This window comes from Exophiala oligosperma, assembly GCF_000835515.1.
Source record: "Exophiala oligosperma strain CBS 72588 unplaced genomic scaffold supercont1.6, whole genome shotgun sequence".
NCBI lineage: Eukaryota > Fungi > Ascomycota > Eurotiomycetes > Chaetothyriales > Herpotrichiellaceae > Exophiala > Exophiala oligosperma.
The window spans coordinates 860,834-887,528 of record NW_015622823.1 but is presented as its reverse complement, the minus strand read 5'-3'; the positions used below and the strand labels follow the sequence as shown (position 1 = coordinate 887,528).

The window sequence follows — 26,695 nt, the reverse complement described above, 5'->3', positions numbered from 1 at the left end:
TTATAATTCACGATTTCAAGTTTTGTAATATGTGGTTATTGTTTATCTGGTCTTTCTTTGTATATAGAGTAAGGTATTCTCTGTCCTTCCCCTTTTTCCCTACACACTCATACACCTGAACCATCTTCCATCTGAAATGCCACACCACAATGACAATGTTACTAGATAGTCTACCACCATCCTGATGCTGGGTGACTCTTCCAATGTACCCTGCATTCAGGAGGGAGCTAAAAACTGCTCAATACTCTTCATCCGAGTCATAATCGTCATCCGGCAAAAGGCTTCTATACCTTCTACTCGCAAGGTCCTCCTCCAATCCTCCTTCGCTCTCTGGATCGATGTATCCTAAAGTCACACAATCATGGTCAGTCAAAGTTCGCAATTTGTCGGGGGTCAAACACAGACAGATAATCATGTCTTGCAAGACAGCAGGACAAAAAACAAAACAAAAAAGAGACTTACCATCACCTCCTAGAAAGCTCAAAGCAACAGGCAACCACACCAGGGCATGTGCACTCGCCAACACAACCAGAGCCAACCACACACGAAAGTAATAGACCTCAAAGATCTTACTCCGCGTGAATGCTAACACCACGACACCCAGAAACTTGGTGACTCCAATCCCACTAAACACACTGCCACCCACGTTGACCAGGGCAGTCCACGCTCTCACGTCGCGACCACGGAACTTGTGCCGGGCTCGCTCCATGACGCTCTTGCTGGGGAACATGAACGCCCGGGCGATGTGTGCGCAAAACTCGACGCCGATGCCCACGCAAATCACCAAGTTCACCAGACTGACAGCATTGAGACTGACGCCCGCAATGGCCATGACACCCATCACATCCACGACGATCATGACCACACTGGCACTCACCACTGCGCCTGTTGCGATACTGCCAAGTAGACTCGAGCTGAGGACAAAGATGATCAGAATCGCAACCCCGACCAGAGTCGCCGTCAGTCGTACAATGCTGCTGTACATGTCGAAAAAGATATAATGCTTGCTGTACGCAAACACATCAATCCCTTCATTCTTGTCGCTCACTTCTGATGCGATGCGTTTTGCTGCGGCATAGCTCTCAATGAAGTCCTTCTGTCCTTTGAGCGGGGTGTGGAACGTCCGGAAGTGACTGGCCGGAATATCCACATTCTCTTCGTCAATGACCACCGCAGTTGAGTACGCAGCTTGGCCACCGTTGGGGCACTCCTCGTCTGTTGGTGCACGGATCCATTTATTTGCGAAGTTGATAAACTCTTCACCCACCGGCATGCCAGAGAGTGTAATGTTCCACTCTCCTTCGTTGAAGCACGTGTTTCCTTTGTCATCTTTACAGCAATCACTGATAGGGTTGAGCCAGTAGAAGAAGTCATCCACCCAGCTGGCCGTTGCGGAGTTGATGTAACTGACTTCTGGTCGTTTCGATTCCTGTTCGAGAATATACTCCAGACTGTATTCATTACAAGTCGTGAAGCGTCCGCAGACTTGCCGCTGATGTGCTCGCTCCGTGAGATTAACATTTCGCGTGACAAAGTACACAGGTGGACCGGACCCAAAATAAGCGTACATGTCATTAAAGTACGGAATCATGTAGCTGTCGCTGGGCAGTGCAATACGCTGGTCTAGCCCGAGTTGAATCCCCGGTAGAAGCGCAATGGCGGCGGCAAAGATACTCACGAAGAACGCCACCACAAAGGTCTTGACCTTCTTGTCGAGTAGTGTCGGGGCATATGACTTGCGAATGAACTTCTGCAGCCAGCCCTCTTCATCAGATCCGAAGAAATGCCCTCCAGGCATGCTGACGGAGTTGGCACCGCGTACGGTGATGCAAGGGAAGCAATCAGCCCTGAGACTCTCCACTCGTCGTTGATTGAGCGCCAGAATGGAGACAAACATTGTCACTTGTAAACATGCATTCAGGAACACTGCCCCTGCGGCATACACGGCGAAGTTTTTGACAGCCGGCATGCCAACAAATGCACCCATAGCGAAGGCTATGGTTTCTGTCGATGCCGAGAGGAGGATGCTGGGGCCCATTCTGCCAAGTGCCTTTGCGACACGCTGATCGATCTCCTCATCTGGATGACTGACATTGACTCGTTCAAACTCGTGAACAATGAGGAAGATGTTGTCCACGCCGACCGCGAGCACCAAGAATGGAATGACCTCCGCAATGATCAATGTGACCTTCACACCCACTGCGGAGAACAAGCCAACCGAGCCAGAGACGGACATCAGGACGATGACAATACCAACCACGCCTAGGGTAAACTTGGATTGAACCAAAGCATTGGAAGGATTGCCGAGAAGAGACTTGAGTGACAGACTGGCTGATCCTAAAGAAAGAGAGGCGTAGATGAACATGACAACATAGCTGATGGCCACAATTTTGGCATCTGTATTTGTTGATTTGTTCAGTTCCTCCTCCAGACTAATTTCAGTATTGAAAGATAGTCGGAGGCCTCGAGATCTCGCAGCTTCTTGGTAAATAAGCAGTTCATGCTTAAGAGCACGTTCCCATTCTTCAGCTCTGGCCTCTCCCTCTGTTCCAGGCTGATCGTTGTTGACAACCCATGTAGTAAACATTGCTTTCGCTTGGGTGATGTTGTCAACGTTATCATACCCTCCCAAGACACGACCAGGCTGGAGTGGGTCCATGAACTCGGGCAGGCATCTTTGGTCGCCGGGATGGGCAGCGCAAAGATTGATCTGATCTTCCCAGTCACTAGTCAAACCAGCTCCGAACCATCCACTGACGGACTGAACAACGCAAGCCGATTCGGTCGGCTTGAAGCAGACATCCTTGAGTGTAATGCCATTCTCGGGTGTCATCATGCGAGAGACGCGCTGTTCAATATCAAACCACCAGTCGAGGTTGTCATAGTTGAGAACAGAGCCGGTGGGAGAGCTATCGTTGACGAGGAAAACCTGCTCTGTTCTGTAGAACGGACCAAAGTTTGCATCGAAAAAAGCCTTCTCTTGAGCTGCATCGGAACTAGGGCTAACCCACAACCGAACAGGATCTCTTTCGACCTCAAATCGTACCCAGCCTATACTCAAAAGTCCCACAATGACAATATTAGTACCGATTGTCAAGGCCGGGTAGCGAGCGCAAAAACCGCCCAATTTGTTGAAGGCTCGGTCGAAGACCTGGTTCAAATAGTAATTCCTTTGAGGTCGCTCTAGAAGTCCGGGGTTGTGTACAAGATCGCCCTCGTCCTCATCATCGCTTGGTGCAGCATCTTGTAATAATTGTAGTCTCTCACTCTTCCACTGCTTATGTTTCCGATATGCCACATGACCAGATATGGCCGTGATGAGGAGGAGGAGTGCAACAGAGTAGATGATGACCACTGCAAAAGACAGGCACGGCAGCTTTCCGACGTGACAAGACTTGGCTGAACTGACGGGCTCTAATGTTGGGCACACAGCAGGACAGTCTACACAGCTGCACCGATAATCCGGGTTCGTATCGTTGCAGGCATAGACACGAGGATCCTCTGGTTTCATGCCCTCTGAATCATCATGCCGTGCTTCATCCAGGAAATTGATCTGGAACGGACTGCCCAGGAGTTTTTTGTCGCCCAAGAACTTCAAGAACTCGGTGTAGTTTTCCGCGCCGCCTCCGATGAAAGCCATGGCTTTACCACCACTGGCGCCATTTTTGACCTCTTTACAACTGTCGTAAAATCCACTCTGATATTCTTTTGACCATATGTTATCAAGCTCGGTCACCACATCTTTTCCATTGCTAGCCTTTCCAGTTTCCGTCACATTGATGAAGAGGGACTGGTCCGGCGAACAAGTGAAGGTGCAGAAAATATTGAAGAAGTTCTCCTTGCAAGCTGGACACGATGCGATGATGCGCTCTGCTAGTTTGAGGTTCTTTTTCAAAGTATCGACCTGATCCTCCTCACAGCACACATCGGTGTCCTCCCATTTCGTTCCGCAGAGGTCAACCAACTTCTCGCGCAGTGTGTCAGAAGGAGGAGATGCTTTGTCATTGTCGGGACAGGGCAAGTCAGATCCAAAAAACCCTTGTTTGCCACAGTGACCTCGTATTGCGCATCGACCGACTTCGTGAAGAGGGGTGCCTACGGAGGCAATGGTGAGAGGAATCGAGGAAAAAGCAGCCAAAGCTGCAATAGCGCTGGTGGAGAAGCGCATTTTACAGGGCGTCGTGGATGGTCAAGGGGTATGTATGTTCTTTGGTATCACCGGGAGGAACAATCGGCGTGCTGCATTATGCACTGGAGTGTTTCGGTAGAGTCCGCGCAAGGCGAATAGCAAAAGTCCGGATGAATCACTGAGGAGATCAAAAAAAGAAGTGTAGCCAAAAAAGAATGTAGGGAGAATGCAATATGGTTTGTTTGTAGACTTCCAAAGCAGGTATTTACAAATGTTCGAGACGCAGGACCAACGAGTCACAGGTGGTTGGAGTTTAGCCTTGCAGCAAGAAACCGAGTGCGTCACCAGTACAAGGACGGGCCCGAGTTCCGCTGCGCTTCCGTCATACCGCATACTGTATTGGGGGAACCCCCCGGGCTGTTGCTTGCGCCTATAGAGCCCTCCCCAGCCTTGCCCACGTACTCCGTATTGTACGGAGGACGAGTGCACTCGTCTATTTTGTGCCTACAGGGCCTAAAGGGCCATTGTTACAACATTACGTTGATTCTCTCAAATCTTCTTTAATCTGTTCCATTGGATATCCGCTTCTTGCTCCAGCTCACTATTGACTTTTCTCTTTTCTAACAAGAAGAAAAAGGGTAGAATACACATGGTTGAAGGAAGTGCCTCCAAGCCTCAGAAGGAAACCCCCATGTCCTGGTCGGAACCTCAGCCTGTTCTCTACTCCGGCCAAAGTACCCACCATTTTGACATCCTTATGGCGCCTTCATAATGCACACAACCCGACCATTTCGCTGAAAAATCTCGCCGGGGATTCCTTCGCTCTCCATACTCGAGACTCAATAAGATATGGTGAAATCACGGTGTCGACAGACTCAGCTATCACCTGAAGTTGCCGGTGGCTTGGAGTCATTTGACTTGGAGTCGTTGGATGGTCGGCTGTCTGAGGTTCCTTCAGCCGTTTTGTTGAAGCCTCCTCGTCCACCACGGCCACCTCGGCCACTTCGATCGTCGCCACGGCCACGACCGCGACCGCGGAACCCGCCTCGACCACGGCCACCTTCGCTATCACTTGCTCCTCCACTCTGGTAACCCCCTCGGGAAGGTCCAGAGCCTGCAGCTGAAGCACCTCGACTGCTGCCTTGCCAGGTTCCCGCACCGCCTTGACTATGGCTGTCACGCTGGTGGGCTCCACCGCCTCGTTCCTCAAAGAACATAACCTTAGGAGGCTTGCCATTGGGACCTTTGTGTTTCAATACTTCGGCTTGAGAGCGTGTCAAAGCAGCTTGGGCAGTTTCGTGATCCTCAAATTGAACTTTCCAATTGCCGAACTTTCCTATCCGTACAATTGATTTGACCTTCTCTCGGTCCTCTTCTGCCACGCATTCCTTGGCCGCCTCCTCCGTGTCCACAAACGACATATAGAGGGCAGTAGGCGCCTTGCGCTCAATAGCAGGGGCCGCAGTCTTCGCTTTGGACGCCTCACTGTCAGCTGCCCTATCTGCACTGCTACCGTTCGTAGCGGGTAGCATGGGCTTGGCATCCAACGAGGTAGTAGCTGGCACTGCGGCGCTCGATGGCTGGGGCGTCATGGGTTTTCCTTGAGTGACAGGTGGTGCGGGAGATCCTGTGACTGGTGGAGTGGCTGCCTTTGCACCTGGCCCTTGTTGACTTGGTTGGTTGGCTCTTCCTTGCTGTTGCCCGGGCTTCTGCTGTTGTGGGAAAGGCTGAACCGGAGCCGGGAAAGCAGGGGTGCGGTTTTGGCCTGGACCGGTTGGAGCGGCGGAAGGTGGTGCTGGGACCGGAGCTTGTTGTGCAGATGTAACCTGCTGCTGCTGACCGGCCTGACCGATGTTGGGTTGCTTGCCGCGGTGGGCAAAGTTGAAGCCTTGGGCGCGCATTTCTGTGCCAATGCGACCCCCTTCAATTTCCAGAACAAGATAGCCAAAGGCAGCATCGGCAAGGTTGAAATTCCACATGTTTTTGAATGCACTTTCGTCCACTTGACCTGCGGCACCTCCACCACCAACTGGACCGCCGAATGGATTGCCTCCGTTGGCAGTGCTAGGCATCTTTTCGATGATATCCAAAGCACTGTGCAGGAGTTGTTTGTGACTTGCGTTGGACTCGATGGCTTGCTCAACATCCATCTTGACTGTTTCCCACACATCCTGGAACGAAGCCTTTGAAGCAGCCAGCTTGCCACGATAGTGGTCCAGGGAAGGATTCACGGAGAACTCGTTGTAAGAGCTGCCGTAACGGAAGTGTAGACCAGCGGAGATGGAGAAGTCGGCCTTGAGTGTGACGGAGAGTTGGTTGAGAATTCCATCTCTCGCAGGCGAGGCGTGAGTCAGGAAAATTCGGGTTTCTGAGGGATCGTAGACACGGTTGGCGGTATCGATCAGAGAACCAATTTGCAGCAGCGTCGTCCACATTGTTCCTTGACCCCCTGCAATGTATGTCTTGCCTTCGCCATTGTCAAAGAGCTTGTGAATGACGACGGCACCTCCCAGACCCAATAAGCGCAGTTTGACACCACCAATGTCCAGTAATCTTGAATTGACTTCGTCAATGATGTGTAGGTTGTCAACTTTGTATTCCCCCGATCTAAATCGTTCGAGGACGCGCACATCTTCACAAGCGCCCCATACCGTGTAGACAGGTACGTCGAGGGTGATCTGCTTATTCAAAAGGAGAGGCAGCTCCGAAAGAGGGAGTTGATCGGGCGAAAACATCTGTTTGACCGGTCGCGATGGATTCGGCTGAGCGATCTGTCGCTTGACAGGTTCGCTGAGAAGAGGTGAATATTGCGCGACGTGCTTCAGAGTCCTAAATTCGGTTCAGTATGCTGATCTTGGAGTGAATTGGTCTCCATACTTCTCGGCTATTCTCTCTAATGAAGTGTGGTCGTAGAAACCAAAATCACCGGTATGTAGGATGTAATCGGCCCTCGCAGTCCTCGCCAGGTCGTTCAGGGATCGGAGGTTTCCTGTGCAGGTGAAAGGGTTCGTCAGATAGGCTCAGCATAGCAGGGAAAGGTATAACTCAACTCACCTCTCACATCGGCGATGCATAGGACGCGGACAGGACCGGACTGGATGACTCGGCCATTGTTGGGAAGAAGAGCCTGTGCTCCTGGGGTCGGGCCAGAAGTACCGTTGGGTAGATAGCCTGGATTTGGGAATTGAGGTCGAGGCTGTTGACGGCGCAGGATTAGTGGCGGTACAGCAACAGGCATAAGGCCTGTTCCAGCATTGGATCGATACATTGTGATGACGGGGCTTAGATCAAAAAGAGAGGCAACGACGAGAAGGTATGAAGGAGATGAAGACTCACAGAAGCCATCACTGGATGTGAAGTTCGTGGTGGAAGAATCTCTGAGCGCGCAAGCACGGGTTTGGGGGCGCGGCAGAAAGGTCCAGGAGGTGAATCGATTAGAATTAGTGAATATATGGTTTGCGCGGAGGGATCTGTTGTGGCAAGGATCTCGCAAAGGCCAAAAACAAGAAAGAGGCTGATACTAAGCCGAAGAGTAGAACAAAAATGAGAATGTCTACAACAATGAGAGTATTCACCCCCAGGAAAAGCGACAAGCTACATCGTCCAAATGGCGCCAGTCTCCATCTGTCTGAGAGTCAGCTTGGCACTGCCGCTTAACCTCTTTCGTTAACCCCGAGAACAGCATCACCGCCTCACTTTATTACTGCCTGTCTATGCCCAGGTGCTCAGTGCATGGCCTTGTATACAAAGCAACTACAGAGGTAAGGACTGCTGGATTGGAATTAGTCTTCATGATTCCATCTTTATCTCAGTGCTGGGTGTCAGCGAACCACAAATTAGGTGCCTGGCCGTCCACTACCCCCTATTGCTCGACTCGGGTTTCTCAAGGCGAGGGAACAACGAATCATTCAGTTACACATTGTTTTCATGTTTTCAGATCTGATATATGGCTGTCTGGAGATATAATACCTCCTAAAGAGCGTCATGACTTCGAGAAGAGCCCAGATCGCACAAAATTGGTACATTGAAGGCACAATCACCTCCCAACTCCACTAAACAATACGATATAGACCCAAATGTCACGCACCTAGGTCATTCATTCCCCATTTTCATTCCATTTTCATGATGGTATCATATGTCCCCGAAGACTTCAGCCATAAACTCCCGAGAGCTTCGTACATGACCAGTATGCAGAACAGATGTTTCAAGCTGTACCCAGGATCTTGTCAACATCTCTCTTATCCACCACAGCACCACCTTCGGAGCATTTTGCCTTCGAACGTAGCTCGCTACACAAATTGTCAATATCAATTTCGCCGTTCCGAAATTTCTCCATTGACTGAAGACGATCCCTGCACGAAAAGTTAGCTACTTGTACTTGCGATGCACGAACGTGTACTGACCATATCTTGTTACAAGTCATGGGCTTGTCGTTGTCGGGCACGACTTCTTCGTTCTTGGCGGCCTCGACCATCTTCATGAGATCGTTCTGTTTCGAGGATTGATCTGTCGTGAGATCTGTGTAGTTGTGAAGCGGGCTCCCCAAATCGGGCAATGGATAGGCGTCATTGAAGAAAGCCCCAAAATCTTGTGATAGAATGTTGTCTTGTGTCTCACGGTAGTCTCCGAACAGAACCGGATCAAATGTGTTGTTATTTGATTGGGCCATGAAATCAAAGCCAGTGCCATCCAAGCTCTGTGTATTCTGACTCAAGCCTGAAGGTACTCCGTTAGACATGTTCAAGATGGGAGGTACAGGGTCGTCCGCGCAGCCACAGGCCATTTGGAGTTGCTGGCAGAGGTCCTTACCTCCAAATGAAAGCGGGTTCTCTTCATGGATAGGGTTGAGGCCAATCTCGTTGATCTTGTTCGCTGGAGAGTTGAGGCTGGGTTCTGGGGATGTACCAATCGAGGAGATATGATTCTGTGACTCTGTCGACGAACTGGGAGAATCATGGGTGGACATGCTCGAATTTGAATGTAATCCAGAGCCGTTGCCTTGGCCGTTATAGTTGGTGTTGTTATAGTTATTCTGAAGGAAGTAGCCGTTCATCGAAGCATGCCGACTTGCCTCGAGGATGGAAGGACTGAACAGACCTGACAAGCTATCAACGCTCCCTTGCTGCTCTTTATGCGCTGTCTGGGGCCGTGGTGAAGCCGAATATCCAGTACTCAATGGAGACTGACTGAGGGACCCAAACCTAGCAGGCTGGTTCTGTGAGGCCGATGGTGATCTACGATTGTTGGCATTCCCATTTGCCTGGGTCGAACTAGGTGTGGCGACTGACGATGCTCGGCTGGAGGCTGTGGTCTGCGGTTTCTGAGAGTTCGAACCGAAGAGGTTTGTCGCGGGCATCGGTGGCAAATCGCCGAATTTGGGGAATTCAAACTTGAAGTCATTTTGGCTATTGACGCCAGGATTAGTTCGTCCTTGAGTGACAACTGGCTGCGAGCGATTCAAGCCATTGCTACTGATCCACGAGAGACGCTTGCGATATTCTTTCAGTTCAACTTGCAGGCGCTCGACCTGAGCACGCAAGAGACCATTTTCATGGTTGGCGGACTCCGAGGCTTTTTCGAGGTCCTCCACCTTCGTCTCGAGATCCTTAAGATGCTTTTCTTTCCGCTCGCGGAAGGCACGTTGAGCTGCTCGGTTCTGAGCCTTGCGCTTCTGTGGTTCAATGATTAGTTCTGTCGTCGTCAAGCTCGGACTATACATACAGAGGTGGGTTCGGAGGTCAAAGGCTTCCTGCCAGGCTTTTTGGCAGTCTTGTCTTCACCCTCACGTCTTTTCCCTCCTCCTTCATCATCGTCATCTTTGCCATCAATGCTTTTCCTCTTATCATGAAGCTCGCCGGGGATGTCCCCAATCATGCGAGCATTCTCATCAAAATCAAAACTCTCATCGCCAAAATCGGCTTCGGGGTCGAAATCGAGAAAAGGACTGTCGTCACTGAAGTCGAGTGTGGCAGAGCCTGGAGCAGACATGTTGGGGGTGAAGTTAAGATTTTGGGGGGTGGATTTTTGAGTAGATTGCTGGTTCAAGGATTTGTTCGAGTTCAACGCCGCCATAAGCAATTCTTGCTGATCCGGAGAGAGAAAGAGACCTTCTGTAGATCGACGCGACATTGAAAGGTAGAATGGACAGATGGGTTGCCTTTTGTCTCAGTTGCAAACAGGGCCGGCTGGCTGGAGCGAGCGATCTGTTCGGTCGGGAAGTGCGGAGCGGCTCTAATGCTCCCACAGATGGCTTTGAATGATGCCTCCCTCTACTGCGTGCGAATGGCAGTAGCAAGAGGCGCGAAGTATAGCGCAAAGATGTTCAATAGTAACAGGAACTGCTTGGGAAAAAGATGAATTGAATATGACAGAATAATAATAGTGGGTAGAAGTAAGGGTGCGGGATAGGCGGGGCGGTCAGCGCACCCTTTGAGATAATAACAAGGCTGGACGGAAGGATGATGGCAGTGCCTGACCAAGATAAACGATTCCTGATAGGGGCGAAGGAATGACGAGAGGTATAAGAGAGAAGTTAAAGGTCTGGCGAGGGTTGTCTGTTGCGGCCAGATGCTTCAACTCGCGGGCAGTGGTAGTAGGAGAAGAATGAATAATGGATGAGAAGCACCGGAGGGGGAGATCGAAGACGGATTGCACCATTGACTGCAGACACCGAGGACAGACCCTGCCAAGATCTACGCCTCTTTGAGCCCCGACGGGGGTGTTCTTTAACTACGATGCTCCGTTAGACCCTCCCAATGTCCCTTCCCGGAGGTACCACTATTTACCTCGTAATTAAAAGTACAGGCAACCTCAGGCCCTGGAGAGCGCCCGGACATGTCATGGATGTTTTTTTGGGCCTAGGAAGCCTGCCTTTCCCGCTGCTACAGCCACTCATTACCGCTTTGGACTCTTACTGACCGAGATACGGAAGACAAGCAAGAGTACGAGAAGATGTCATTGACCTGTCCAAGTTGACTAGAACAGATTTTGTTCCTTGACCATAAGATTGACCTCTCCAGGCGGGAGAGAGTTGATTGACACCATAGCGCTCAAATCTTCACGCTTGTCCACGCATTCTCTGCTCTGGCTGGAGGAAAAGGCCTCGTGGGCCAGGGTGAGATGTGGCAAACTATCCGGATGGGAGCAGCCTCGACCTCATCCAAAGTTGATTTCTAAGCTGACTCGAGCCGCGACTGGTCCATGCGCATCCATGATAGTCCATGCCGTCCATTCAAATTTACCACCAAACTTCAATCAGGCACTCTTGCCGAATTTGATATGACGGCGCTGACAATGGCAATGGGAAAGTCGTTTTCTAGACCCTTTCGACGAATGAGGTTCTCTATACTCCGAACCCTACTTTTCCACGGTTCCTGGACGACCGGGATCGCTCTCCTAGCCTGACTCACTGTATGGATGGGGTTATCGCTGAAGTCTCTGATTGAACAGCTGGTGGCTCGCTTCTGCGACGTCATCGATGCAGAGCCCGACATTCGCTAGTCACCTGAGGGCCTCCGGAACGAAACTCTGTGGACTCCGTAAACTGCCTGTGTTAGAACTGGCCACTTCTCATACTCGTGTCCTCGCTATCATATCGTATGGTGTCTCTAACACGGATTTTGCCGGGATCCGAGGCTGGGGCAACATTGGACCTCTACTATACGCCGTACAGGAAGGACAGAAATATGTAAAATGTCTTGGTACAGGAAGATCTGAGAAATGATGAGCGACGATCTGAATTGGCCGAGTTCCTTTGGCCGAAGATAGGACGTGCTGATAAGTTCAGGTACAAGTCAGTACCTCAGATAGTCGCAATATTCATACTCCAAACCCAGGATTCGTATGGGGAGCGCCTGGGACAGAAACCTCGGGTAAAAACCCTGGACGTTCTTGGCACTTTTGTGATTGTACTGTATTGCGCCTGCTGCATGGCGCAGACTTGAATGTATAGAACTACTTTGCACTCGTCATTTTATCAATTTCCTACCTGACATACACCTACTTACAGTTTCACCTTATCAGATCTCGACCTGTCCCCCTAGGCACTCTCAACTTCCAACATGAGCGCAGCCGAGTTGGCCGCTTTTGAGAACGAACTCAAGGAATACACACTGCAACTGGAAACAGTACAGTCAAGTTTACAAGATGATCCAGACAACACTGAACTACAGAGCCTGAAATCAGAACTTGAAGAAGTTATTTCCCTCACCGAAGCTGCCATTGCAGAACTAAAGCCTGCTTCAGTACAAGCGCACTCTGCGAAACCCTCGCCGCCACCAGTGAAGGAGAAATGGTCAAAAGAAAACCATCCAGCTTATCAAGCCGGCTATCGGAAACCTGATGTTGAAGAAGAATCACAAACACCAACAACATTCTCTGTCAATGACAATGTCATGGCTAGATGGAAATCAGGCGATGGGGGATTTTATGCCGCCAGAATTACGTCGATCACCGGCTCATCGAGCGACCCAGTGTATATTGTCACTTTTAAAAACTATGGAAACACCGAGACACTGAAATCTAATCACATCAAGCCGCTGTCAAATGAGGCGAAGAAGCGGAAAGCTGATGGCATCTCAGGATCGTCCACTCCGGTTCCTGCACCAGTGAATCCAAGCGTCATTTCCGCAGCCGCCAGCGTCGATCCTACTCTGGCCCAACAGGCCAAACGAGAGCCGAGCAAAGTCAGTGATGGACCTATCAGACCGGCCAAGATACCACGCAAGGTAAAGGCGAACAAAGAGCTGGAGGCGGGCAAGAACAAGTGGCAGGACTTTGCAGCCAAGTCTAAAGCCGGCAAATTTACAAAGAAGGAAAGCATGTTCCGGACCGGAGAAGGTGTCAATGCGAGAGGTGAGACCACCCGTTCCTGTTGTGATTCTACGTGCTTACTTGTTTGCAGTTGGATTTACTGGCAGTGGGCACGAGATGCGCAAAGACCCCACCCGGACAAGACATATTTACCAGCAAGGCAACCCGGATGAATGATTTCGAACGTCCCGGCAGATCGCATGGCCTTTTTGCTTCTAGTACTTTCCTGGCTTGAGCGTTTACAATTTCACGGGGCTATCGCTGACCGCATTGCACACTGCAGATGGGTACAAGACGGAGACATGCAACGGCAATCCTGAGAACCAAATTGAAGTTTTAGTCAAGTATCTTCCTTTTCCAGGTGTATTGGTTCTGACGTCGAACGATCATCTACAGGATGTTGTAACAGCACATGCATACCGCGCGGACACATATCTAGACCTTCCTTGCTTCTTCTTTCATCCACTTTGTGCGACTTTCTTCTCACGAATTGATGGTACGAAATGGGATGTCCCCGTATTGTCTACCTAAGGCGGTCAAGACGAATGCCCTTTACCTCCTTCGAAGTCACTCATTTAAACTTACTACTCGAGATCAACATGAGTCGCAGACTTGCCTGTGCAACCGCTTGCCGAAGTGTACTGGCTCCCCTAGCCTCGAGCCTAGTGTCCGCTGAGCTCTCAGCTTCTAGATGTCGAGCTTGAAATGACCTCGCCGAGCTGACCTTGTAAGTTCCTCATACATCGTGTTCATGTGCGGAGGTGAGGTCAAGTCACATAGATCCACCAGTTAAAGTTGATCTTATCGTGTACATGACCTGATCCATAGTTTAAGAAAGCAATGACCGGATGTGAATTGATCCATTAATGTCATAGTTATGAGGATTCACAGGCCACCTTGTATTCTGAAACTGCTCACGACCAGGACAAGCATGTTGATAATGCCCCAGAGCAAGGGTGTCCATGTGCTCATGGCAAAGTATCCCGCGTTGTAAACCGCGCCCAGGACTAAGCCAACCATGGTCCCAGCCAACAGAGCCTCTAACCCTCCTAGAACGATGTAGACAATAGGCACGATCCAAACCCATCCAAGCGTTTCACCAATGGGATTGTCCCCAAGCAATCTCCTAGTTTTTGTACTCAGGTTCTTGCCCACCGGCGAGGCGAGAAACTTCCTTCGTTGTGACGCCGAGTTAAATTGCATGAGCACAGCCCAACCTGCCACGCAGATGTGCGCAGAAACAATGGTGATGAGCGACCAGTACAGAGTGTAGCGGTAGATGTCCGAGAGGTAGTAGAGGTATTTCGACTGGCCTGGGAGGGCGCGGATGGGCCAGTACAAGGCGGGAAATTGGGGTGTGACATATGACCGTGGCACGCCTGCGCCGTAGGCGTACATGCTAGACATGGCGAAGGGAAGGGAGCTACTGAGCTTGGAGATGGCTAACGGGTCAAGGTCTGGTTGTAGGTGGCCGTCGCATTCTGGTAGACGGCAGTGGGGATGAGGAATTGGTATTCAGTATCGGAAGATGCAACGATTACTCGTGTAGTGGAAGTTGATGGGCAGAAATGCGCCCATGGGTCGTGATTGATCTGATTGGTTCAATTGCTTCCTTACCCCGGATTGACGAGTTACGACTTCTCCGGAGCATTTATGCCCGTCATGTACTCGTCCTCATAGTGTCCTTCTGGCGACCGCCATGTCCTGCATCGCTTCCATCATGACCTACAACAATCAGAAACTCTCACGCTTTGAACCTGATCAACAATCACCGAGACTCTTCTTTAGAGATGGTCAACGAAGTGAGTTCGTCACCAGTGTGCGATCAAGAGACCAGCAGTAAGAAAAGGGCGGATAATGCATCCGTCGGATGGAGACTATCGTTTCATCATCTCATCGTCATAACATTGACGTATGGCTTCAAATGGCCTTGACGAGTTGCCTTAACTCTGGTATGAAGACACGGTAAGATACGTTCGTTCCTGGTTGGTATATCAATTCCCCATGCCGCCCAAATTACCCTTGCGAAGCATCAAACCTTTTCGTCTTCAATCATCACAAATTCCTTACCTCTCAACATCGACACGCAAGGCTCCCTGCTTCTACGGGCCAGTTCGTGTACGAGTCCCCGTCACGCCAGCTCAACCGCGTCTACTGAAACTCCAAAACCACCTCAGCACCACCACCACCGCCATGTCTCAGAACAACAACAATGCCGACTTCAAGCTCGACAAGCTCTTTGATGTCAAGGGTAAAGTCGCACTGATCACGGGTAGCGGCTCAGGCATTGGCCTGATGGCTACTCAAGCCCTGGCCACCAATGGCGCCAGAGTCTACATCGTCGGCCGGACCGAAGAGAAACTGCAACGAGTGGCCGACATCTACGGCAAAGACATCCCCGGCGAAATCATCCCACTGACGTGCGACGTGTCCAAAAAGGACGAGATCAAGCGGCTCGTGGCCGACATCTCGTCGCGCGAAAGGTGTCTCTGCATCTTGTTCAACAACGCCGGCATCTCCCTGAACACCCAACAGACCGAGGCCAGGTCGGCGGAAGAAATGTCGGCCAACCTCTTCGACGACCCGGACGAGACTTTTGAGATGTGGACCGACACGTACCGCACCAACGTGCCGCAGCTCTTCTTCATGACGACCGCTTTCTTGCCGCTCCTGGAAGCCGCGCACAAGCACAACGACAACTTTTCCGGCGTCGTCATCAACAACACGAGCATCTCCGGGATCGTCAAGACATCGCAACACCATTTCGCCTACAATGCCAGCAAAGCCGCCGCTATTCATTTGACGAGGATGCTGGCGAACGAGATCGCGCAGAACGGGCTGAGGGTGAGGGTGAACAGCGTCGCTCCGGGCGTGTTCCCCAGCGAGATGACGGCGGGTGAGAGCGACGAGAAGCAAAAGTCCCACATCCCGCGGGAAAAGTACGAGAGCAAGGTCCCCGCCGCGAGGCCCGGAGAGGACAGGGACATGGCGAATGCGATTCTGTTCCTCGCAACCTGTCAATATCTCAACGGGCAGACAGTTGCGGTGGACGGTGGATACATTCTCAGCGCTGGAAGCGGTCCTTGAGGGCATACCTAGTGACTCGAGAGGAGATGTGACATATTGGTATTTTAGCACGGTCTACCTGTGTACCCAAAAAGACGAATGGTTCTGTCCCAAGTATGGTTATGTGCCGCCCACCCAACGCAAATGGTAAGTGTGGCAATCACTCGTGAACATAAAAGACAGAATAAAAAATTCATGGTTACAATGACAATTTTCAAGAGTATGGTGATTCATTTTTTCTTAATCCAGAATGGAATATGTGATCTTGTTATCGCCGTTTTCATTATCACTCAAATGTCCAGCCCCTGAAATTGTACAATCTACCAGCAGGGCATGGATGTCAATCATGATCTCCCACTGTACCAGCGCAGGATGCAATGATGGACTGGGCCTATCTTTTCTTCTACACTCTCGCCAATTTCTTTTCTTCTTCGGCGTGATGCTGATTCGCCTCGCCTGAACTGCCCGGCACGCTGCTCGCATCGCCGTCATTCTTTTGTGCGTCCGTCGCGGCGGCAGCCTCTTCCTTTTCCGCCTTTGCGGCTTGTGCCTCTGCCTTTTGCTTCTCCGCCGCCTTTTTCAGACTCAGCCAGGGCATGGGGACGCAGCCGAGGATGGTGGCTGCCGCGAGGGCGACACAGACGTAGAACGCGTTCCGCAGTGCCTGGTTGTACACGACGAGGACGGCGTGGAGGTACTGCGGGGCGACGACGCGCCTCAAGTCGGTGGCGCCGATGTGGGTGACAAAGTTTGCGTCGATGCCCGGGACCCCCCTCAGGCCGGAGGCGAGCTTGTTGTCGAACACGTTGTTGGCGACGCTGACGAAGATGGCGCCACCCAGGGTCTGCGAGAAGAACATCATGCTCACGCCGGTCGAGACGTCCTTGCGCGACAGGATGGTCTGCGCGGCCACGCTGGGTTGCTGCATGCCAAACCCGAGACCCAGACCCCAGAGGACCTGGTACCCGATCCATTTGGGGTGGGCCGTCGAGGTGGTGAAGGTGGAGATGAGTCCTGCGCCGACCGTGGTCATGACGCACGAGATGTACAAAAAGTGAGTGAAGTAGCCGAATTTCCTGGTCGAGAAGCCCGCGAACATGCTGGAGATGGATATGCCCAGCACGGCGGGGATGTTCATAATGCCCGAGTGCACGGCCGAGGCGCCCTTGATGGCCTGGAACCAGATGGGCAAGAAGTAGACCAGCGCCATCATCTCGGCGCCGCTGAAGAAGGAATAGCACGTCCCCGCGACGATGGCGCGATGCTTCATCAAGCGCGGGGGGATGGTCGCGAGCTCCTGGCGCCAGTGCTGGATGTAGACAAAGACAATGGAAAGGACACCAAAGAGGACCAGGAGGACGACGATGCGGGCGTTGGACCACGAGTACGTCGTCCCGCCCCACTGCAGAGCCAGAAGGAGGCAGATGACGGCCGGGAGGATGAACAGCGTGCCCAGCGGGTCGAGCTGGTGGATTTGTTCCTTCAACGGCGCCTTGGTTGAATCGTTTCGGACCTTCAGGGTCAGTGCGAGGATGGCCATCGTGACGCCGCCGAGGGGCAGGTTGATGTAGAAGCACCACCGCCAGGAGACCTTGTCGGTGAAGACGCCGCCCAGGAGGGGGCCCGCGACCGAGGCGACCGCGAAGACCATCCCAAACATGCCCGTGTACGCGGGCCTCTTTTGCAGGGGTATGATGTAGACCACGATGACGATGGCCCCGGACATGATCCCCGCGGACCCCATGCCCGCAATGGCGCGCCCGATGATGAGGGCAGTCGAGTTCGGAGCGACGCCGCACACCAGGGAGCCAATCTCGAAGATGCCGATGCAGACCATGTAGACCCACTTCGGGTTGTAGAATTTGTATATTCGGCCCATGATGAGCATCAGGGGAGCCATGGTCAGGAGGTAGGCCGACGCGTACCAGCCCACATCGCCGAGGGAGTTGAAGTGGTTGGTGATGACGGGTATTGCTGTTGCGATGATGGTGCGATCCTATAACGATGGAGCAAATGACTTGGGGTTAGTATAACGAGTTTCCAATGAGGAAAGAGGTGGAGGGAGTGTAACTGTACCAGTGCGACGCAAAATGACGTTAACATCATTGCAAAAACGGTCACAAGGACTCTTGATTTAGAAGGGTATTCGTCTTCTTCATCTGCAGGCGATCCATTGGGTTTCTGAGGAGTTGACGGGATATCTTGATGATTCTTGGGTTCCCTGTTGGAACCCTCTGCAGAGGTTTCTGAGATGGACATCGCGGGCTGAAGTTGGGTAGAGACCATCGACTTTGACTGATTCTGTAGTAGCTGGCAGGCCTTATTCAGGTGTAGATGATTACCTTCAATCACGAACAATTCGGTGAACAGGTATGAGAGCGAGGAAGCGAACACTGTGATAGCAGCCTACCTTTATTGACCTACCTTTGTTGATGTAGTGTGCATATAGTACGGTGAAATTTTGATTGAGCGGTGCCTGTCGGTCGTGATGGCCCCGAAAAGACCATAGAACCATAAGGAGATAATATTGGATCTTGACTGTTGATTGTTTCGAGGTCCGTACAAGCACCAAAACGATCAAAGAAGCGGCCGATGCCTTTCGGACGGTCAGAGAAGCTTCGGGGCCGAGCACAAGGAGAAGGGAATATTGCCTGACGAGAAAATCAGCAGACTGTAAAGCACGATGATCTTGTCTGACAAAGGCATTTGCTCAAGGTCCGAGTCTGGTAAAGCTCGGAGCCAACAGTGAATTTCTACTGGTTCGCCAGAAACAATTGGTACATATTGACATTCTCCTCGACAACAACCTCAACCGTTCTAATATATATTGTTCATGGCACTCAGGAACATCAAGATCTTCAGTGGCACCTCACCCTGAGTGATAATGAAGTGTTTCGTGTCAGTTCATGTTCCCAGTACGATCACGACTACCTGAACACACCACACACAATGGACTGGTTCTGCAAGAGTCGGAGACGATTCCCGCTCTGACATCAGTGTTGATGATGACGTTCTGCATCCATTAAAAAAGTTCTCAGGAAGAGCATTTCGACTATTCTTGCTCATGCTAACTTCCCTTTATCAATCTGCTTGACCTGATTTTCTTGAATTGTGATCGAATCTTGATTTCCCTTATCCGCCCTATACCTGTGCCTCGTTTTCGTCCAACAAGTTCCCAAGATGTCTCAGTACCAGCAAGAATTCAAACCGCCGGTCTCACATCAAGATCCTCCGGGCAGAGAGAGTGATTTACCAGTCGAGGCCATTCACGACAAACTCCCGACTCCCAATGGCAAATGGCAACCCTACAAGGCAGCGGGAAAGCTGGAAGGAAAGAAAGCGGTGATCACAGGTGGCGATAGCGGTATCGGTCGTGCAATCGCTATCCTATATGCAATGGAAGGCGCAGACAGTCTGATCGCCTATTTACCTGAAGAGGAGGAAGATGCCCAAGAAACAAAATGTGCAGTTGAAAAGCATGGCAGGAAATGCGTCCTGGTGAGTGGCGATCTCAGAAAGCAGGAGAACTGTCAAAAGGTCATCGATACTGCATTGAAAGAGCTCGGTGAAATAAACATCTTGGTAAGTGCATATGCCTCTTTGGCTAGACACTCTCTTATAGTGACAATTTTGGTAGGTCAACAATGCCGGTTATCAAATGATGCAACAGGACATCACCGATATACCAGCCGAACAGTGGATCAAGACGTTTGACATCAATATTCACCCGATGTTCTATCTTTCCAAGGCCGCAGTTCCGCATATGAAGAGAGGCGACACAGTGATCAACTGCGCTTCGATCAACGCGTACATTGGCCGGCCAGATCTTCTGGACTATACTTCAACCAAAGGGGGTGAGTGATTTGATTATCTGCGTACCACAACCACGACTAACACAATGGGTCAGCGATCGTTGCATTCACTCGAGGGCTCGCCAACCAGCAGGTGAGCAAAGGCATCCGTGTCAACGCTGTATGCCCTGGCCCAGTCTGGACGCCTTTAATCCCTTCGACGATGACAAAGGAGGCTCAAGAGCAATTCACCTCCCCACTGGGTCGCCCTGCACAACCTGCCGAGATCGCTACCTCCTTTGTCTTTTTAGCCAGCCCAGACAGCAGCATGATGAGCGGGCAGAGCTTACACCCCAATGGTGGAGTCGTGGTCAACAGCTAGAAATGGGAAATAGATTGTAATTTAAGAAGTTTTCCATCCAAATATCCAATGAGCAGACGGATAATGATGATTGTTCATAGGCGCCGAACCAGGCCAAGCACCGAGCCAAGTTGGTTGATCCGCTGGTCATACTGGTGCTAAAGTAGGGAGCATTTAAGATCGCATGTTTACTTTGATTTTCTCATTCTTCATCCATCAACCTTCACTTTTCATGATTGCCTCCAGAACATGTTTCCAACCTTTTGACTACCTAGATGGGTGGCTCGTATTTGACTATCCGAATACGAGCAGCGACAACCGTCTCGATAAAGCTAGAGCCATTGCCAAGACCATTCGTCGCTGCCTGAATCTGCATACTTTAATCAATTGGAGACAATGGTCAATTCAACAGCCATGTCTTGATGTCACCACGTTGTTCTCAGCCCAGGTAGGCCATTCCTCGCTTTGACAGAGAAATACCAAGAAACCTCCTTCAAAGATCCTCCTAGTCGCGTCTGTGTTCGTCCTGAGCTGAAAGTGAGGTGGATTGCCTTCCCAGACTGGTGATTGGAGACCTATCATCCCTGGGCCGATCAACCCCACTGCTGGCCTGGGAAGAGGCCATTGCAGACAACAACGTCTTCGAGCATGGTGCTTGGAGATCAGTCATTAGCCATGAGTGACAGTACTCCGGCCGAACGGCCGCCAAAGGCATTTTCTTGTATTCGATGCTTCGAGCGCAAGGTAAAATGCGACAAGCAGAGTCCCTGTTCGAACTGTTCCAAATCACAGGTCGAATGCATCTTCCGCGTTCCACCAGCACCTCGTCGTCGAAAGAAACGGTTACAGGAAGATGTCTTACTAGAGCGTTTGAGGAAGTGCGAATTACTCCTCAAAGCCAAGGGTCTCAACCTGGACGACGGTCCCGGTGACCTCAATTCCCCCAGCCATTCATCGCCCGTGGACCCAGCGTCGACTGGGGAGCCGGATTTTGGTGGCCTCAAGTATAACCGACCTGGTCTGTTCCCGGATCTCCCAGCGAACAAGGGCGGACAACTTCTGATGGATGGTTCTAAATCCCGCTTTATCGAAAACAATCTTTGGGCCAGTGTGTCGGGAGAATTCCAAACAAACGAGGCCCTCACGGAAGAGTACTCCGATGAAGGTGATTACGGCTCACCTGATGGGGAAGGCACCGAATTTATGTTGGGTTATACGCCAAGCTCCAACACCGTATCACAACTCCATCCGCCACCAGATCATATCATGCTTTTATGGCAGTCCTATTTGGACAGTTTTAATCCTTTGACGAAGCTTGTTCACCAACCCACACTGGAACAGAGTATCATAGGAGCTTTTCAAGATTTGGAAAACGTGCCACGGAGTCTTGAGGCACTTATGTTTTCAGTATATAGTGCTGCCGTCTATGCAATGGAGGATGACGAATGCATCATGAAATTTGGCGAGGAGCGTAAAGTCTTGCTCTCGAGGTATCGGTATGGCACCAGGAAAGCACTTTCTAGAGCAAAGTTTATGGCGACCTCGGATCTCCAAGTACTCGCGGCATTCGTGATTTACTTGCTGACAATGCGAGAAGTATATGATTCGAGAACTGTGTGGGCGTTGGCTGGTGTGGCCAGCAGGATAGCGCAAGGCATGGGCCTACATCGTGATGGCACCACCCTTGGAACTCCTCCATTTGAGACTGAAATGCGTCGGCGAATATGGTGGCAGGTCACGACGCTGGATTTCAGGTCGGGAGAGTTGAGCGGATCCGGACGTTTTGGCGATTTTGACATGTGGGATACGAAACCGCCAACGAATGTCAACGATACCGATATATGGCCTGGCATGACGGAACCCCCAGTCCCTAGCCCACGGCCTACGGACATGGTAGCCTGTCTAATTCGATGCGAATTCGGCACGTTCTGGAAAGAAAAGATTTCGGCAAAATCCAAAATCACCATGGAGAACCTGAGACTAGACGCACCTTTTAACACAACGCTGGAAGAACGCGACGCCAATATCAACGAGTTGGAAGGTCTTCTTGAGGAGAAGTATTTGAAATACTGCGACCCTTCGGTTCCTGTACAGTTCATGTGCATTTTGATGGGCAGAGGCGCCGTCGCCAGCATGAGGCTGATGGCGCACCACCCAAGGAAATACGCCAATCCGGCCGACCTGCCGGAATCCGAAAAGGAATACCTATGGAAGATCAGCCTCAAGCTTCTGGAGGGATACAACTTGGCGCATTCGACCAAATATCTGCGAAAGTTCATGTGGCACACGAGGAACTTTTTCGGGTGGCAGGCCTTGATTTATCTTTTGAACGAGCTACAGACAGAGACTATCGGTGACAAAGCCGATCACGCGTGGAGCGTCGTGGACGAGGTGTTTCATCACCAGAAGAATTTTGTGACTGACTACAAACGTCCCCTGCACGCCGCGGCTGGCAGTCTGTTGTTGAAGGCGTTTAATGCCCGCGCGGCCGCGTTACGCGAGAAGACAAACGGACTCCTGCCTAAGACGATACCTGAGTATATTGTCATTTTACAGGAACAACGCAAGGCGAATCCTCCTCCCCCGTCTGCTACCCAATTGTCAGCAGCTGCTACCCATCCACCAACGATGTCTACTACTGCTTCGACGAGTAGTCCATCGGTCTTGACGTCCCAGGGAACACCTTCTGATCCATGGCAAGGCGGAGGGAGTTTGACGTCAATGTTGTATCAACCCCAAGCACGACAGTTCGGGGCCGGCGAAAGCGGCGGTGGCGCCGGCGGCGGCAGAAAACGCCAACAATTACCTCTACCGAATTTCGTACCTCCTCAAGTGCCCGCCTCGATTCAAACACAAAACATTCGACCGGAACAGATCATGTACGCGTCTGATCCGTCCCTAGCCGAGGACCTTGCACTCGCCGATATGCCCATGGATTGGGCTTCGTGGGACATGATGATGCAGGATTCTTCTACATGGGATCAAGCTGGTGGGCAATAGCACGGACTTGAAGCTTTAACTTGGCACTCGTGAATTATAAGGAGAGAAAAAGTTAACGAAAGAAGCAAACAACAATTACTCGCTCAAACGGACCTCACTCAATAAAAAGTGAAGGGGGAAAAGCAAGAAATTGAAGATGGTTTCGTCGGCATGTACAGAAACCGACCCCCTGTTATGTCTACCTGCCTATATGTACTTTTACTTGACGATTCATCGAAATCGTGGGCCTATGATTTATATATTTAGTATAGCTACCTCTCAAGCTACTTCCGTACTCGCAAATACCCCAGAAATAGCTCTACTCAATCACAACCAACAAAGACTGGTGAATCATATAAAAAACATTATTCTCCCACCTTGGTTTTTGTTGTTTACAGAAGGAAAAGAATCCCTGGTAACAGAATTGTAATATCCTACAAAAACACAACGTCACCCCCTGCGTCCTCTCAACACCTAGGTATACAAGGTCGGCAAATGTCCGGACCAGGGAATGGTCAAGTTGTCCATCTAGGTAGACCGACTACCCAACGTGGTCATCTACCTCCGTACTCGGGTGCACGTCGTCGAGGATTCAAAAATACGTGGACAAGATCCCTCGGTCGGCGCGCTCGAACCTCGGCAGGGCCAAGCACACTTAATACTCGACGTTCAACCGATCCAGACGTTTCATGACGGCGTCGATGACGGCCCCTTCACGCTCCACCATGGCCATGACGTCGGCGATCTTCTCCTTTTGCAATCGACTCGACACGCCAAACGTTGTCGTGGTTGTCGAACTGGACGCGGCGGCGGCGCCAGGAGCCGAAGCAGAAGTGCCCGGTTTGACGGTCGACATGGACGCAGACATTGGGGAAGGCGAGGGTTCAGATGTCTGGGCTTGTTGGACTCGCTTGCTCTCTTCCAGGAGCTCACGGGAGAATTCTTTGACCTGTAGAAATCACACAAACGGTTAGTTTTCATGGACATACACACACATGAATAACGCAAGAGGCAACATTGAGAGAGTATACCACATACCATGTCGAATCTCTTGTCCAGTCTGTCATTTGCACGTCCTCCATCACCGTCAACGCCGACGCCGACATTCCTACCCAACGCATCAATCTCCTCGATCCAGGTTTTTTCTTTGGAACTCAGTTCCCGCTTGGCCGATCCGACTCGTCCCACTTTCCTCCTCAGTGCCTCGTACCGCGCAAGCAAGTTTGCCTGCCTGTCTTGGGCGTCCTGGATTCTCGTGGTCACTGATTTCTTCGCCGTGACGGTGCCATCTTCGTCGACTTCCTCGCTCGATTTCAGATGCTGGAGCCGTTGGGCCAGCTCGCTCATCTGTTGTACTTGGCTGCCCAGTTCTTCGCGCAGACGCTCACATCGTCGGAAGAGTTCGGCGGCCGCCTTCTCGAGCTCGGCAGATTGAACACTAACGGTACGGTGCGTGACCGTCATGATTTCCAGCATCGCCGGACTCAGACGCATAGGCTTGTCCGTGACCGCACGTTTCAGTGTGGGAGGGAGGCGCTGCTTCATCTGTTCAATGGGATAGAGATGGTTGGCATAGAAGACCTTTGCGGGAACGTAAGGTGATCTTGTAGGCAGTGTCCCAGCGTCATTCTCCTCCGATACTCTAGCGAGCTGCCGACTTGAGGAGATCGTGGTCAGCTCTGGAGAGGACACCGCCACTGTGGATGCGTGCAAGTGAGCTTGATCGAAAAAGACAGAGTAGGCTGAAGAAGGAGTTGCAGTCAAAAGGAGAAATCCCAAAGATATGTCGTCCACTATCGTGGGTGCGGACAGTGTTTCCGTTGCGTCGTTGGTGCTGATGACCTTGTCAGTTATGCAAACCTGGGATTCGCAGGCCGTTTCGAGTCGAGTTCTCATTCCTGGGTCGACATTCTCAGCTCCCGTCATCTCAGCCGCCAGGTGGTTTACCCAATCGTTCAGGGACAAAGAATAAACATGCTTGAATGTTGTCAGGAACAGGCTGTAGCCGCTGGCGATATCACCGGTGAGCATTGGCCAGTTCGATGCAGAGTCGACCTCGGCGTCAAGTGCAAAAGTATCGACCAATGCCAACTCCTTTGCGTCTGAAGATGGCACGCCAAAGGCACTCTTGCCCTTCTTAGGAAGCCATTGCCCCGACACTCCGTCAAGATCAATGGCAAACCACACCTCATTTTCTGTTGTTGCTACGCAAGCGGTAGTAAAAGGCACACCGTGGGAGGTGAGTTGGTCAAAATCATCATCGTCTTCACCAGACATGAGATCACGCTCATCAATGATCGCCGGATAGACGTAGATGTCAGAAATTTCAATGTCCGAGGCGTCATCTTCTGGCTGGATGGCAAATGGACCTTGAAGCCGAGGAATTGCACTTGGATTCTGTGGTCGCAGGCGTACCTCAAACTCGCCTAGGCTATCTGTCGAATCAAGAAGCAGCGGTTCTTCGCTGTCAATCTCTTGTACCCACTCGTACTGTTGATCAGCAGCTCGTCGGTCGTCCATGTCTGCATCTTCACCAGCGATAGAGGCCATGCGAGAAACGGCATTCGTCGAAAGAGAGGGAATAGTGGTGGATGTTGGCTTCCACTTGGTAGGTAACAGAGGGCATAGGGCGTATATGTCACCATTCCTCATTGCGGTCCAGAGAGTCATACCAGCCCATGCATCTTCATCATCCTTGCCTCGACCACCAAAACAAGCGGCAGAGACCTCCATGTCGAAATCATCAACAGAGAAACCTTTAGTTTTGCCAAATCCCGAAGGCTCGAAATCTTGATCGCACGAGACTCCATCAGCCAGCTTCCGTAGATCAATAGCCAGAGCCGGGCGCTCGAATGACCATTTGTTCGACCTGTCAAGTTCCCATACTCTTACAGCTGCTTCTGCCGTTACCGTGACGATACAATCCGTGCTTGCAGTCGAAGATGCGAGGGGATGCCATAGTACCGAGGCCAAAGGAGATTCTGGGATGACATGGATTGTTGGGCCGAGCTGAAACGTCTTTAACTTGAGAGGGGATCTGTCCTGGTCTCGGAGTCTAGAGGACGGCGGTAGCGCTGCGATATGAACGGTGTGTTCGGTAGCGATAGCGAGAAAAATGCCTGACGGAGAGACGACAATCTGTCGAATTTGGTAATAAATAGACACATCCAGGGTCTGACATAGTTAGTCGCATGACAAGAACACCACCCTTTGGACATACTCTGTAAACTTGTTGCTCCGAAGCAGCATCTGCTGAACGCGAAAGACCAAACTGACTGTTCCCAGCGTGGGTGTTTTCTTCCCATTCGTCTTTGACTAGTGACAGGTCTGCCCATCTTATTTTGTTGCCCACAACCGTGAAAATCTCTGTACCACGACTTGCAACCAGCCTTCTGGGACCTTGGTATTCTGTAGAAGGAGGTGCACCGAGATAGGAGGACCGTTTTGAGGGTGAAGCCGGCGATTGAGGTGCTGGGTCTAAGAATACCTTTGCACCCGCCGATGGGCGAGACAGCCAGGGAGGAGTGTAGCCGATGACTTTCGGCATCTTAGAGGCAC

The 26,695-nt window shown here is 51.2% G+C and overlaps 10 protein-coding genes across 13 annotated transcripts; 4 read left to right on the top strand and 6 right to left on the bottom strand.

Annotated features, from left to right (window-relative positions):
* Positions 1 to 13: 13 nt before the first annotated feature.
* PV06_06770 lies at positions 14 to 4,423 on the bottom strand. Of its 2 annotated transcripts, XM_016407927.1 has the most exons (2): positions 463 to 4,423; positions 14 to 345 (listed from the first exon to the last, which is right to left on the bottom strand). In XM_016407927.1, the coding sequence occupies exons 1-2, from the start codon at positions 4,166 to 4,168 to the stop codon at positions 239 to 241; spliced, it is 3,813 nt and encodes a 1,270-aa protein (XP_016261407.1). In that variant the 5' UTR covers positions 4,169 to 4,423; the 3' UTR covers positions 14 to 238. The 2 variants fall into 2 exon arrangements, with proteins under 2 accessions (XP_016261407.1, XP_016261406.1); XM_016407926.1 differs by having other exon boundaries at positions 14 to 4,423.
* Positions 4,424 to 4,683: 260 nt separating this feature from the next.
* PV06_06769 lies at positions 4,684 to 7,779 on the bottom strand. 2 transcript variants are annotated; one of them, XM_016407924.1, is made up of 4 exons: positions 7,466 to 7,779; positions 7,184 to 7,325; positions 7,007 to 7,118; positions 4,684 to 6,958 (listed from the first exon to the last, which is right to left on the bottom strand). In XM_016407924.1, the coding sequence occupies exons 1-4, from the start codon at positions 7,472 to 7,474 to the stop codon at positions 5,005 to 5,007; spliced, it is 2,217 nt and encodes a 738-aa protein (XP_016261404.1). In that variant the 5' UTR covers positions 7,475 to 7,779; the 3' UTR covers positions 4,684 to 5,004. The 2 variants fall into 2 exon arrangements, with proteins under 2 accessions (XP_016261404.1, XP_016261405.1); XM_016407925.1 differs by having other exon boundaries at positions 4,684 to 7,118.
* PV06_06768 lies at positions 7,760 to 10,860 on the bottom strand. Of its 2 annotated transcripts, XM_016407923.1 has the most exons (4): positions 9,851 to 10,860; positions 8,939 to 9,800; positions 8,533 to 8,845; positions 7,760 to 8,481 (listed from the first exon to the last, which is right to left on the bottom strand). In XM_016407923.1, the coding sequence occupies exons 1-4, from the start codon at positions 10,256 to 10,258 to the stop codon at positions 8,334 to 8,336; spliced, it is 1,731 nt and encodes a 576-aa protein (XP_016261403.1). In that variant the 5' UTR covers positions 10,259 to 10,860; the 3' UTR covers positions 7,760 to 8,333. The 2 variants fall into 2 exon arrangements, with proteins under 2 accessions (XP_016261403.1, XP_016261402.1); XM_016407922.1 differs by having other exon boundaries at positions 8,533 to 9,800.
* A 450-nt stretch (positions 10,861 to 11,310) lies between these two features.
* PV06_06766 (uncharacterized protein) lies at positions 11,311 to 14,711 on the top strand. Its single transcript, XM_016407920.1, has 2 exons — positions 11,311 to 12,982; positions 13,032 to 14,711. Exons 1-2 carry the CDS (start codon positions 12,190 to 12,192, stop codon positions 13,115 to 13,117), a joined length of 879 nt encoding a protein of 292 aa, XP_016261400.1. The 5' UTR covers positions 11,311 to 12,189; the 3' UTR covers positions 13,118 to 14,711.
* Positions 13,483 to 14,456, bottom strand: PV06_06767 (uncharacterized protein). Its single transcript, XM_016407921.1, has one exon. It carries the CDS (start codon positions 14,345 to 14,347, stop codon positions 13,826 to 13,828), a length of 522 nt encoding a protein of 173 aa, XP_016261401.1. The 5' UTR covers positions 14,348 to 14,456; the 3' UTR covers positions 13,483 to 13,825.
* Positions 14,712 to 14,857: 146 nt separating the features above from the next.
* Positions 14,858 to 16,027, top strand: PV06_06765 (uncharacterized protein; the record flags this gene model as incomplete). Its single annotated transcript, XM_016407919.1, has 1 exon — positions 14,858 to 16,027. Exon 1 carries the CDS (start codon positions 14,945 to 14,947, stop codon positions 16,025 to 16,027), a length of 1,083 nt encoding a protein of 360 aa, XP_016261399.1. The 5' UTR covers positions 14,858 to 14,944.
* Positions 16,028 to 16,234: 207 nt separating this feature from the next.
* On the bottom strand, positions 16,235 to 18,530 carry PV06_06764 (uncharacterized protein). The gene is made up of 2 exons (XM_016407918.1): positions 18,083 to 18,530; positions 16,235 to 18,002 (listed from the first exon to the last, which is right to left on the bottom strand). Exons 1-2 carry the CDS (start codon positions 18,290 to 18,292, stop codon positions 16,410 to 16,412), a joined length of 1,803 nt encoding a protein of 600 aa, XP_016261398.1. The 5' UTR covers positions 18,293 to 18,530; the 3' UTR covers positions 16,235 to 16,409.
* A 293-nt stretch (positions 18,531 to 18,823) lies between these two features.
* Positions 18,824 to 20,476, top strand: PV06_06763 (uncharacterized protein). The gene is made up of 3 exons (XM_016407917.1): positions 18,824 to 19,588; positions 19,644 to 19,860; positions 19,914 to 20,476. The coding sequence occupies exons 1-3, from the start codon at positions 19,187 to 19,189 to the stop codon at positions 20,177 to 20,179; spliced, it is 885 nt and encodes a 294-aa protein (XP_016261397.1). The 5' UTR covers positions 18,824 to 19,186; the 3' UTR covers positions 20,180 to 20,476.
* Positions 20,477 to 20,556: 80 nt separating this feature from the next.
* On the top strand, positions 20,557 to 23,489 carry PV06_06762 (uncharacterized protein). The gene has a single exon (XM_016407916.1). It carries the CDS (start codon positions 20,807 to 20,809, stop codon positions 23,156 to 23,158), a length of 2,352 nt encoding a protein of 783 aa, XP_016261396.1. The 5' UTR covers positions 20,557 to 20,806; the 3' UTR covers positions 23,159 to 23,489.
* On the bottom strand, positions 23,411 to 26,684 carry PV06_06761 (uncharacterized protein; the record flags this gene model as incomplete). The annotated part of the gene is made up of 3 exons (XM_016407915.1): positions 23,411 to 24,086; positions 24,176 to 26,311; positions 26,358 to 26,684. 3 exons carry the CDS (start codon positions 26,682 to 26,684, stop codon positions 23,793 to 23,795), a joined length of 2,757 nt encoding a protein of 918 aa, XP_016261395.1. The 3' UTR covers positions 23,411 to 23,792.
* Positions 26,685 to 26,695: the final 11 nt, after the last annotated feature.

Bases quoted from the DNA above. Each gene is read 5' to 3' on its own strand.
- PV06_06770 (XM_016407926.1), bottom strand. From the start codon at position 4,168: ATGCGCTTCTCCACCAGCGCTATTGCAGCTTTGGCTGCTTTTTCCTCG.
- PV06_06769 (XM_016407924.1), bottom strand. The intron at 7,119-7,183 runs GTGAGTTGAGTT...TCACCTGCACAG, and splicing joins ATGCATCGCCGATGTGAGAG to GAAACCTCCGATCCCTGAAC. The intron at 6,959-7,006 runs GTATGGAGACCA...AACCGAATTTAG, and splicing joins TTAGAGAGAATAGCCGAGAA to GACTCTGAAGCACGTCGCGC.
- PV06_06768 (XM_016407922.1), bottom strand. From the start codon at position 10,258: ATGTCGCGTCGATCTACAGAAGGTCTCTTTCTCTCTCCGGATCAGCAA. The intron at 9,801-9,850 runs GTATGTATAGTC...ATTGAACCACAG, and splicing joins TGACCTCCGAACCCACCTCT to AAGCGCAAGGCTCAGAACCG. The intron at 8,482-8,532 runs GTCAGTACACGT...CTTTTCGTGCAG, and splicing joins ATGACTTGTAACAAGATATG to GGATCGTCTTCAGTCAATGG.
- PV06_06766 (XM_016407920.1), top strand. From the start codon at position 12,190: ATGAGCGCAGCCGAGTTGGCCGCTTTTGAGAACGAACTCAAGGAATAC. The intron at 12,983-13,031 runs GTGAGACCACCC...ACTTGTTTGCAG, and splicing joins AGAAGGTGTCAATGCGAGAG to TTGGATTTACTGGCAGTGGG.
- PV06_06767 (XM_016407921.1), bottom strand. From the start codon at position 14,347: ATGTCTAGCATGTACGCCTACGGCGCAGGCGTGCCACGGTCATATGTC.
- PV06_06764 (XM_016407918.1), bottom strand. From the start codon at position 18,292: ATGGTCTCTACCCAACTTCAGCCCGCGATGTCCATCTCAGAAACCTCT. The intron at 18,003-18,082 runs GTACAGTTACAC...CCATCGTTATAG, and splicing joins CGTCATTTTGCGTCGCACTG to GATCGCACCATCATCGCAAC.
- PV06_06763 (XM_016407917.1), top strand. From the start codon at position 19,187: ATGTCTCAGTACCAGCAAGAATTCAAACCGCCGGTCTCACATCAAGAT. The intron at 19,589-19,643 runs GTAAGTGCATAT...CAATTTTGGTAG, and splicing joins TCGGTGAAATAAACATCTTG to GTCAACAATGCCGGTTATCA. The intron at 19,861-19,913 runs GTGAGTGATTTG...ACAATGGGTCAG, and splicing joins CTATACTTCAACCAAAGGGG to CGATCGTTGCATTCACTCGA.
- PV06_06762 (XM_016407916.1), top strand. From the start codon at position 20,807: ATGGTGCTTGGAGATCAGTCATTAGCCATGAGTGACAGTACTCCGGCC.